At 33.7% G+C, this 12,318-nt stretch overlaps 1 protein-coding gene across 4 annotated transcripts in view; it reads left to right on the plus strand.

Moving 5' to 3' along the window:
• Window positions 1-12,318, plus strand: part of LOC122636674 (lachesin-like) — an 83,413-nt gene that overhangs the window by 52,080 nt on the left and 19,015 nt on the right. For 3 of the 4 annotated variants that reach the window (XM_043828184.1, XM_043828182.1, XM_043828185.1), the window contains exon 3: window positions 2,181-2,278. In XM_043828184.1, the coding sequence (XP_043684119.1) occupies window positions 2,181-2,278 (98 nt within the window). The remainder of the gene's footprint in view (window positions 1-2,180; window positions 2,279-12,318) is intronic. The other variant, XM_043828186.1, reaches the window with a different exon arrangement.

Consider the following 12,318-nt stretch of genomic DNA (forward strand, 5'->3'; position numbering starts at 1 on the left):
CTCAATTATCATTCAATTATTATTATTTTATTATTATGATGATTACTGTCGACATTCTTATCTTTCATATTTTATTCTTATCGTTATTAACACATCATAAACAGATGATTGGTGTATGGCGGTTTTCTATTTATTAACCATAAGCAATTATAAATCTTCGTTCGTTTCTGAACGTGATGACGCAAGCTTATGACTAATGATCGGTATACGGGTTGATTATAAATTAAGGATCAATTTAATACCTCCTCTGTGTTAGAGAACCAATAGAAAACAAAATATATAACCCACACAAACACACGCACGTGCGCACATCTTAAGAGAAATTTCATTATTTCATCCACAAAAAAAGAATTATATCAATTATTTTAATACATTACAATTAATAACTCAAAATTTTTTAATGAATAAATAAATAAACATTTACATCCTAACATCAAATTTTAATATTGAAAAGTCACAACAATTTCGTTACTTTTATCGAATAAAAAGGAAAAGAAAAAAAGAACAAGAAAAAAATCCAATAGAAACGAACAAAGTAAAGATTTCGTGAAGCTGGCTGACTGATGGTAGTCAAGGGGTGAGGGATTGGAGGATGAACGGACGAAAAGAGAAAAAAGCAAGAAGAAACAAAAAACGTTTTCTAAAAAAAAAAAAAAAACGAAACAGAGGAAAGAAGAAATCGAAAAAAAAAAATAATAAAAAAAAAAAATATTTTACCTTCGAATATTTCGAATGCACGTAGAAAAGAGTTTGGATGTGGGATAGTATGGTGGGTCGACGGGGGTTGGTAGAGGTTACAGATGTGAGCGGAGGGTGAGGGGTGAGGGGGAGGGAAGGGAGGAGGTTTGTACAATGACATCGATTACTTAATACCAGCATGACACATATAATATCGAGGCTTCCCGCAAACGATGCGTAACTTCGATTTCCTATCAACCGTGAAGCTACTACACCGGCATTAATGGATGAAGCCGATACGTAGCTGGCGTCGAAATATGGTCCCCTTGGAAAAGCGAGAACTAAATGACTCGCTCTTGATGGATTTTCGAAGCTTCCGGGAGAGAGAGAGAGAGAGAGAGAGAGAGAGAGGGGATGAGAGAGAAAGAGAGAGGAGTATACATCGAGATGATGTATCCGTGTAAGATTAAAATTAGACGTGAGACATTAATCGGTTCACGAGAGATAATACAATGTAAGAATAATAATAATAATAATAATAATAATAATAATAATAATAATAATAATAATAATGAATATTATAATATGATGATATTAATATCTTAATATTTATTTTTATTTCGTTATTTCGTTGTCTTTCTTTCTCTCGTGAGATGAAGAATACATCATGTAAAGTTAATTAATATCGTACTCTTGATCAATTTACGATCGATTTAGATTATCGTTAAAATCGTGATCTAGAAGATGATATTAAGAAATATTATCAATTAACTTTCCAAACAATGTACTCGAACTTACGTTAGAAGTGGCCTTGTTTCATTCATCCTTCTATAATACTATTCTATTGATAAGTAAGAGCCTAGATAATTTCGACGGTCTCTAACGAGCTCATAGACAGATAGTCGAGGGGAAACGAACACGAAGACACGACACTGCACACCCCGATCGATGTTGATTTATACTACTGAATTCACGCTGTAATCTCCCCATAGAAATGCAAACGAGATCTACCGTGTTCGCGAAAGCTCGAAAATCAACATCGTAACGCGTTACGAAGTCATCGTTAGTTCTAACGTTAGCTTGTAAAGATCTGCCAAAGGATATTTCTCAACGAGCAACAAAGTCTTTAGGATAAAAGAAAAGAAAAGAAAAGAAAGAAAAAAAAAAAGAAAAAAAAAGAAAGATATTTTCAACTAAACTAATAATCAGTGTGACGTTTACTTCTTTTCATTTAATTACCTATTTGTTTACTTATTTATTCTTTTATAAGATGTAGTTATCGTAAATATTAATAATACCAAATTAAAATCTTTCTCTCAATTCACATTTATACAACTATAATTTGAAATTTCAAAAACATTGCGTTAGAGATTCGAGAGATCGAATCGAATAAAATAATCATAACGTTATTATACACACACACACACACACACACGAAATATATTATCTAACAAATTGTCTCATCTTTCTTTTTCTTTCTTCTTTAATTTTTTATTTTCTAGATGCCCCAAATTTTTCAGAAGCGATCGGTAACGTGACCGCGGCCATCGGCAAAGAGGCAGTCCTATCCTGCACAATCCGGAAGCTGGGTAATTACAAGGTAAGTCTTAACGAACGATTCAATCAGATTTTTTAGTAAGTGAAAGAACGAGTAGGGGGGAGTACAGTGAGGGGAGGGTTGAGATGATTATGGGTATTGGGTATGGTGGATGGGTATAGAGATGAAGACGGGGGGTGGTTAAAGAAGTAGGAAGGAGACAAAAGAAAAAAAAGATCCTCGAAGGAGATCCCAGTCCTGGTTTTAATTAAAAGCGAGGACGATGTAGTAGACCGAGCGAAACGGGTCAGGCCGTGATAAGAGAATTTGAAATTCGAGCTGGGCCGCCGCGAGAGGAAAATAAATGGGTCGCTTACGTTCGCTCGCGGGGGTTGAATGTGGCAGATGTCACTGCCCAACCCCCTTTTTACACTACCGCCATTTCGGCCGACGTTTCAACTATTTTCATGCTTTGCCAATTTTTGTTAAGAAACTTATTTTTTCTTTCACTCTTTCTCTCTCTCTCTCTCTCTCTCTCTCTCTTGCTTTCTTTCTTTTTCTTTCTTTCTTTCTTTCTTTCTGACTCCTATTCCGGAACTATAAAAGTAAAAGTAGAAAAAAAACTAATCGATATCTTTGATATAACGACAAGATCTTAGATACAATAACGAGCGAAACTTTGAATCAAGACTAAATCTCTTCGAATCGATCTACGGAATTTTTGTTCTTTTATCCCTTACCTCTCCACCATTTCTCGACATTCGAAAAGTATTTATTTCAAATTTTTTCATTCGATGTATCGATATCGAAAATCTCGCGCGGCAAGAGATTTCTTTTTTCATTTCGTTCTTTGTTCTTCATCGTGAAAAGGAAAACAAAGAATGGAATGCTTCGTGGTAATAAAATTTTTATGAATTTCTTGAATTTTTATATTACGACAAAAATGACGGATGTTTTCTGGTCGATCCAACAAAACGTTTAACGAGCGAACGAGATTAAGTAGAGACGAATTCGTCGTATCTTTTCTTATAATTAATCCAGTTCGTTTTCTTTCATTTTGTTCTTCTTCTTTTTGTAAAAAAAAAAAAAAATAAAAAAATAAAAAAATAAAAAATAAAAAATAAAAAAAAAATAGATGGGAGAGGAAGATACCCTCGGCGAAAATATTTTTAACGAACAAAGATTTGCTTTGCGAGACAGACTCGTCTGATCTTCTTCGACGACTTTTTATCGTTTCGAAAGAAAACTTGATAACTTCTCCAAACTCAATTCCCGGTAAATAAAATCCAGATCTTCGAGGAAATTTCGAAATAAATACAATTGTGATAGAAAAAGGAAGAAATCGAGAAACGAGAAACGAGAATGTTGAGATCTTCAACGAAAATATAACGTCGAGACTAAAGTTATCGAGAAAAAAAGAAAAAAAGAAAAAAAAGGAAGTATTATACATTTATCTTTCGAAATTAATAAACTCGTGTCTTTCTCGTATATTCAAACATTCTCAAAAAAAAAAAAAAAAAAAAAAAAAAAAAAAAAAAAAAAAAAGAAAAGAAAAAAAGATGTATAAAAAAAGAGAGAAAGAGAGAGCAATTACAATAAAAAATTGAATAACAAATAAATAAATAAATAAATAAATAAATAAATAAATATGTTACGAAAATTAAAAATTGTATAATAAACAAATATATACGTACATACACATACAATACACAATATCTATTATTTATACATACGTACATATATTAATTTTTTCTTTTAAGTATTTCAAATAAAGAATTATTTAAAATACGCCGAACCCTTTGATCGTCACAGCGCAACGTGCAAATATTTCTATTCGAATAATTAGAATTCGCTAAGGAGAAGTAAAAGAAGGAGGAATAAAAAATGAAAGAAACAAAGAAAACGTACAAACAATTAATTGTACCGTTTTTCACGGGGATACATAAAGTGTTACATAATATATAAATATTTGAGATACATTAAATATGAAAATCTCTCTCTCTTTCTCTCTTTCTGTCCGTCTGTCTGTCTCTTTCTAATGGTAATCACGATATCCAAGTGGACTTAAAACGGCTTCGTCGAGTCTCATTCTGTCGCATTTAAGAGCAAAGCGCTTCGCGCACAGCTTTTATGCTCGGACAATACCACGAAACGCGTTCTCGCGCTATTCAGTTTGTTCTTCGCGGGCTTGTAGACTTTTACAATGGAAATTTTTCTCCGTAACTCGGAAATCACCGTACCCCGGCCACTAGACTCTCTCTCTCTCTTTCTCTTTTTCCCTTTTTTCTCTTTCTCTCTCTTTCAGTGCTGCCAACGTACCACGTTTCTTCTCTCACTCCTCGTAAACTTTCCTTTCCGGCGTGTTACCCTCGTCGTTTACTTCCGGTCGCTTATAAAGTGAAACGTTCGTTCGTTCGTTCGTTCGTTCGTTCGTTCGTTCATTCGTTCGTTTATTCTCTTGTCAGATTTCTTTTTTTTTTAAATAAATTTGATCGAGGAAAATGTACAATTAATATTAGGTAATATTATCAAATCGTAAACATTTATTGTTACTACTATTCTTCTTCTTCTTCTTCTTCTTATCATTATTATTATCATTATTATCATCAGTTATTATCAGTCATTATTAAAAAGATTCTATATATAATATGTATATACGCTACATATATTTAAATATAACATTATATTTATTTATCTTACTTATAACAATTGCTAATAATAAAACGAAACTGTACTAAAAAAAAAAAGAAAGAAAGAAAGAAAGAAAGACAAAAAAAGAAGAAGAAGAAGAAGAAAGAAGAAAAAAAAATGTGGTTGGGTAGGGAAGGTGGTGGAGAAGTTGTGCAACAAAAACATATCCTAAAACTAATGTAAAGATATAAAGAACGCTTGATAAATAGCACGTAAAGGCAATTAAGCCGGAATAACACGATTTGTTTTCAACGCTTATGCATACATTCGATTGGCCGCAACCACCTGCTGGTGGCACGTATAAATGTTTATCCTCGGAGGATATTAAAACTGTCATTTCGCGTTTGCCCGTTCGAATTCGAACGAACGACTGAACGAACGAACGAACGAACGAACGAACGAACGAACGAACGTACGTACGTACGTACGTACGAACCTGAACGAACGTGAACGAACATAACGCGAAAGTTTGGAGTTGGCTAAACGACCGATCAATCGATACTAAAAGTCGAATCGTTCCCTATTTTTCCCTTTATTTCAATTTACCTCTAACGTTGCTTGTACTTCCATCGAATCAATCCGATTGACAGCGACGAAATTGAAAAACGTCCAGAACGAGTTATCTCTCTCTCTCTCTCTTGCTCACTCTGTTTTTGTCTCTCTCTCTCTCTCTCTTTCTCTCTTGCTCTGTCTCTGTCTATTTATCTACCTGTCTCTCTCTCTTATTCTGTCTCTGTCTGTTTATCTATTCGTCTCTCTCTCTCTCTCTCTCTCTCTCTCTCTTTCTCATTCTGTCTCTACCTGTCTCTGTCTATCTTTCTCGCTCTTTCTCTCTCACACACCTTGTTCATTCTGTATATATATATATATATATCTATCTATCTCTGTCTCACTCTCTCCAGCTGATTCTTGATTACAAGAGAGAGAGAGAGAGACGGAGAGGGAAAGAGAGAGAGAGAGAGAGATAATAAACCTTCGTCCGTAGCTCCTAACGAAATTATCCTCACGGACGGTTGCCGATGGAAATGTAATTTCCTAGTCTTTGCTTAGATTATTTCGATTATTATTAAACGTGACGTCGTTTATAGGAAAAGGGGAAGAGTGAGAGATGGAGGTGTCGCAGATGTGTCGACGATTTCGTCGGTGTTTTGGGAAGAATGAATTTCGTGATGTTGAAATCCGTATGGTAAATGTGTCCTCGGATCGTCTGTAAATTATTGTGCGATATTATTATTGTACGTGCGTTCGCGCGTCTTTTATATATGGGGTTTTATTTAAGCTATTACAAAATTTAGTTTTAATAGATTCGTTTATCAATTCGATTAAAATTTCGTGAAAAATTATCAATCATTCTTAATTTCTTAATTTAGTTAATCTATTTTGAAATCACTTCCTCATTTGCTTTTTCATTTGCGTTTCGAATTTCTTATCTAATCTTCATTTCCATCCGCGAAATTCGCTTTCACAGATATTCTTAAAATGTTACAAATGGATTCAAGTTTATCTTAATTGTCAAATTCAAATTAGCTTCTGGAAAAAGAAAAATGAAAAATAACATCTTTATACGAACAACATGCTAGGTAAATTCAGTGCAAATTTATCTCAATTTCTAAATCCACGAATTATCTGTTCAAAAAAAAGAAAAAAAAAGAAAAAAAGAAAATCCTAGCATCAGAATACGCGCGAACGCACGAGTTTTATTAAAAATCTAGATTATTATCAGACAATTATGATAATGATCTACATGAAAATGTCAACTAATAACACGCATAAAAAAAGCTCTTACATCAGATCGAAATAAAAATTAAAAATATCCTCGATCGTGCCCTATCAGAATTATCTCATTAATTGAACAATATTTATCTCGGAAACGAATTTTTCTTTTTTTAATAAATAAATAAATAAATAAATAAATAAATAAATAAATAACATTTATCTTATTCAGGTATACGAAATTGTTCGCAATAAAAAATGAAATCCCCTTCCGTTCCCTGTGAAAATTATCGATAATATAATGTTCACGAATTAAGACTGATATAGTTCTGATATCGCTGCAAATCATTTCAATAATAAAAAATCTACGTGTCACACGTGTGCACATAGGTAAACAAACGTATACGTTTATCCCCTTCCTCTTATATCTTCACGTATACTTTACGACAATATACATAACGCGATATAAATTTCAACAAAAACAAAAACAAAAGGAAAAAGAAAATAGGAAAAGAAAACGAAAAAGCAAACCAAATGCGGAACATATATACCTAGAAACTATACATATATATACATATATATATATATATGCTATACGCAGCACACTTATATATATATATATACATTATACACACATGTATATATACATTACACAAAGCACACACACAGACGCACGCACATCTATGTTCTCCTAGACGATTTTACGCATACATAAACATCAAGCAACCCTTTTTTGAGCCTGGAATCGATCCCACATTTAAATATTCGTCCTCGTCGTTCGCGAAGCGTATAGCGACGGGAAATGTTGGAAAGGGAAAGAGTTGGGTGGTATGGAATGGGCTGTATAGGGGGTGTGCGGGGGTGCGGCGATGGCCTTTTTAGATTTATTTTACGTACGCCACTGTTAACGCACTCACGATGAATATCTCGCACGAACGGAATAGAAATTGGATGACAACGAATTTCGTTGCATCGCCATTCCCCGAAACTCTTTCCGTTGCGATACGTACCAGTAATACGCGTTTTATGTGCGGACATTCGAGATCATTCCTAGTACGGCTGTATAGGGTGTGTCATTTCAAACTGAACATGTATGTATATAAATAGATACCACCATAGAACCGATATTCGTACCTTCGATTCGTGAGAGAAGACCAAAAAAAAAAAAAAAGAAAGAAAAATAATACCGATGTGTGCGTATACGTGGGTTTCGGTGTAATCTACTTTAAATTTATTTTATTTTAACTTTCGTACTTTAGTATATAGAAACTGAAATACGAGAATAATTCGGTAGTCGATAATACCAAAAATATTTTCATCGGATATTTCTAACGATAAATTTTTCATCGATTTTATCATCTGTTCCATTACTCAAATTATCTAGATAATTTCAGTAGAATAAAATCGAGAATTCGTTATCACTCTTTTATTATTTTCGATATTATATCTCGACAAAGTTCGATACCCCGAAACCGATGTACCATCGAAATCGTTGTTATAAAATCGAAATCGAAAAATGTAATTTGTGGTTGATCTAGTGGGACAGATCGGTTGTACTAATTTTCTAAATTTTTTTTCTATACTTATGAGTTTCTGTACTTATGAATTGTTTTATTTAAACAAGAAAAAAGAAAGGAAGGAAAATTTATGATAAAGCATAGTTCTTTTCATAATCGCCGAAAAAGATACTTATTAAATAAATTAGATGTTTGTTTGTTTAAATCGAAATTTATTAATTTATCCGATTGCGAGGATCGATTAGACGCATGACGTGAAAATATCTTGATTAATTAATCAAATCATGTTATTTCGTTCATGATTATAATATAATTCTAATTAAGCTATGTATACGCACGTAAATAAAACATTTTTATTTAAATTTAAATTAACGATAAAAATTAACAACGATAAAAAATTAATCTCTTTCGTATAAATTTTTATGTCGTCGTATTTGTCTTTCTTTCTTTTTTCTCGTAAGAAGATGGAAGGTAATCTATCTGTGTTATTTAATTTCAAATGAGTCACCCTATATACGAACGTATACATATATAAGTATACACGAGCGTGTTACATTCATAAAATTTTCTACGAAATATTTAATATCGTTATTGTTGTACTCCGTCATCCTTTCCATAATTTCAAATCTCATAAAAAGGATGATTAATTTATTAACTACGATGTGATATTATAAAAGGATGCGAAAAACGGTAGATGAGAATTACGAAAATTTGTTGTAGTTGTTATCGTCATTATATATATATATATATATATATATATATATATATATATATAAAACTATCATTATTTATTTATTCACAAAATATAAAAAAAATTATAGCAGTATCGTGCCTACCTACATACACACATACGTGTTCAATTATCACTAGAAACGTACCGAAATAATTTATTCGATGTATTGAATAAACACAACGGATTTCTATCCATCTATGTACTAACTCTTATACATATATACATAAGCAAATAATATTAATATCAATCCATAAACGAGTATAGACAACTAAAGGCTTTAACACGAGTAATACCAGCTTTTGTTCGTCGAATTTCTATGCTTTCTCCCGTGCCATTTCCTCTTATAATCCACCACTCTGACCCCACCCCCACCCCTTACTACACACTCATACCTTCTAAACCAACCTCGTTCATTGAATCGAGAAGACATCCATCCTCCCGAACAGTTAGCTTCGAATTCCACTGAACGATTCTACCCGATTTTCGATGGCCGACGAAGGATTCGAGAAATATCGAAAGGCCAGAAGGTGAACAACCATTTCGATATAGTCAAGCTATCCGATTCACGAGATTGAGATCGAATATCATCCACCATTGAGATAGGGGTTGGAAGATGGAGGAAATAGGGGAGTCGAGGGGGAGGGACAGGGTTAGGAGACAGGTTGGTGTCTCGTTTTATTCGTCGATCGTCTTTCCCTCTTTGAATATAATAGTCCTTCGAGATTTCATCGAATCCTATGGAATCCTTTCTATTTGTCTTCTCTATGCGACTCGCATATCTCTTCTCAAGTATCCCTTCTTATTGTCTTTCTTATTTATTTGTATAGGTACTTACAGTAGTTACGTAGATATTATATTTTGTTATATCAGTATACTTGGGGTAACGATGTGCGTGTGTATTTGTATATATATATATATATATATGCTACGATCGTGAAATTCCACGCGAAGAAAAAAAAATAAAGAAAAGTAGAAATGTTTGTTTATTTATATACTATACCACATGTGTATGTATTTATGTATAATATTTGTGTATTTAAAAGGGGTATTGATGATAACAAACAAGAGAGAGAAAGAAAAAGAGAGAGAGTTATTCTATAATAAATACATCAATATTGAGACACCCTATATATATATATATATCGTTTTTATTTCCGTCTTTCTTATATAGAAAAAGGAATGACTGCCGCCATTAAAAATATTTGTCAAAGGTCTTTTGATCTTTCTCCTCGGCAAAAACGAAAAGCTTTTCAAATGTATTTGAAGACATTTCTACTCCTATATCAGTTATTTTCGATCTAGCAAAAAGAAAAGAAAACGGATAGACATATTTAAAACTATCTCGCGTAAAAACATATCTTACTTCATTTTTCGAAATCCATTTAGATATGAAACATTCAATTAATCTCAACATTGCGGGCTAACTAATTATGAGCGATTAAAAAAGAGAAAATGACAATTAAAAGAAGAATAATAATAAAAAAAAAAAAGGTCAAGAAGTCAGTCAACGGTTAGAATTTGTTCAGTAAACGATCGTTTATTTTGTTTTCTCTTTTATTTTTTTTTTTTTTTATTTTTTTATTTTCACGTGGCACTTCGTGGCAAAAGCGATCGACGAACATTTGAAACGTTGACGCTTCGTAGCTCGATCACGATAGATAGATAGGATCAGCCAAAAGTGAGGAGGAGGAGGAGGAAGAGTTAGAGGGAATACTATTTGCAAAGCGGATCCATTAAGGGCCGTAGCCTCCTGCTACACTGGCCGAACACGAAAGCCAAACGAAACGTAGCACATTCGAAGGGTAAAGAGACGTATCTATCTAAAATCTAATTATCTGTTAGTTTTAACTATCTCGTTCATGTTCAACGATGATACTATATTATTAGCCACTCACGTGATGCCATTTAATTCGATTACGAACACGCAAAGTTTGATTCTGAACTAATTCCGATCCATCCGATGTGTCCATTTCGATCTTTACGTGTGTCTTTTTTATCTTTTTTTCTTCTTTTTTTTTTTTTTTTTTTTATTTATACTCAAAAAGAAATTAAAAAATAGTAAATATAACATTAGAAATTTTATTCTGGAAAACATTAATTACAATCTATATATCCCTGACGATATCATTCTTTAAAAAAAGTGTGTGTATATATATATATATATATATATATATATATATATGTATATATTACATCTTTTTTTATTTATTTATTTTATTTTTTTTTTTTTTGCAAAGAAAACTTATACGTACGTTTTATCTAATATCATTTCAAATCTTTCGCGCGAATAATACAAACGTCACCGGAGCAAAAAATAAGATACAACAAGATTAAAAAAAAAAGAAAGAGAGAGAAGAAAAAAGTCATCCTACGTATATCCCGGTCATTTATTCGAGAATAGCACGGACAGTGTTCCTATCAACGAGATGGCACGATTAAATATACATTAGAAACGACTCGTCGATCATATTGTAAACGAAAGATATGAAAGGAATACGAAGAAAGAAATAATAACAATGGTGGGCCACTCTTTATAACAGTTCGTTAAACGCTCGACGTAAAGTGCTCGTAGATATGTGCATCACTCGCTCCTTGTTTTTTTCTTTTTTTTTTTTTTTAATATGGAGAATATAGTCGCGTTTATCGACGCGAATCAGTTTCCAGCGGTAAACGTCACGAGAGTGGTAGTCTTTCAACCAACCAACCAACCAACCAACCAACCAACCAACCAACCAACCAACCAACCAACCAACCAACTAACCACCAACCAACCACCCACAGCCATCCTCATTTTTATCTCTCATACATCTCTTACAGCATCTCTTTGCACATCCTACCATCGAGGATCAACGAACGTTAGTATTTTCGGTTATGTTGGTAGAGGGAGAGGGAGGTAGTCTCTCTGGCAGATTTCAGATTGCTCGGTTGCGAGTGGAGGGGGAGGGAGAGGGAGAGGGAGAGAGAGAGAGGATGGGTGGATATAAGGTATGAGGAGGAGGAGGAGGGTTTGGGTTAGGGATGGATTCAGTTGGGGGATGAGAAAGTTAGGTGGTTGGGGAGGGGGTTGGGATTGGGATTGAGATAGAGGATGAGAGAGAGAGAGAGAGAGAGGGTTGAGTTGGCCGGAGTGGTGTTTCCCCGGGGTAAGCACGAGCATATACTTGCCGGAGGCTTATTCAGACAAATCGGTGATTGCTATGAAGGCGAGCGAAAGGGTAGCCTTGGCATCGTCGGCCATCGTCGGGTGTCGTCGACTATCGTCGAGCTTTTCCTATCCGGACGCGATAGAAATGTAAAAGGTAAAGAAAGAGAGAGATAGATATAGAGAGAGAAAGAGAAAGAGATGAAAAGAGAAAAAGAGATAGATAGATAGATAGATAGGTAGATAGAGAGTGAGAACGAATGGTAGAGCGAGAACGAAAGCGACCGAGAGAGAGGGAGAGAGGGAG

Source organism: Vespula pensylvanica, chromosome 23 (assembly GCF_014466175.1).
Source record: "Vespula pensylvanica isolate Volc-1 chromosome 23, ASM1446617v1, whole genome shotgun sequence".
Taxonomy (NCBI): Eukaryota; Metazoa; Arthropoda; class Insecta; order Hymenoptera; family Vespidae; genus Vespula; species Vespula pensylvanica.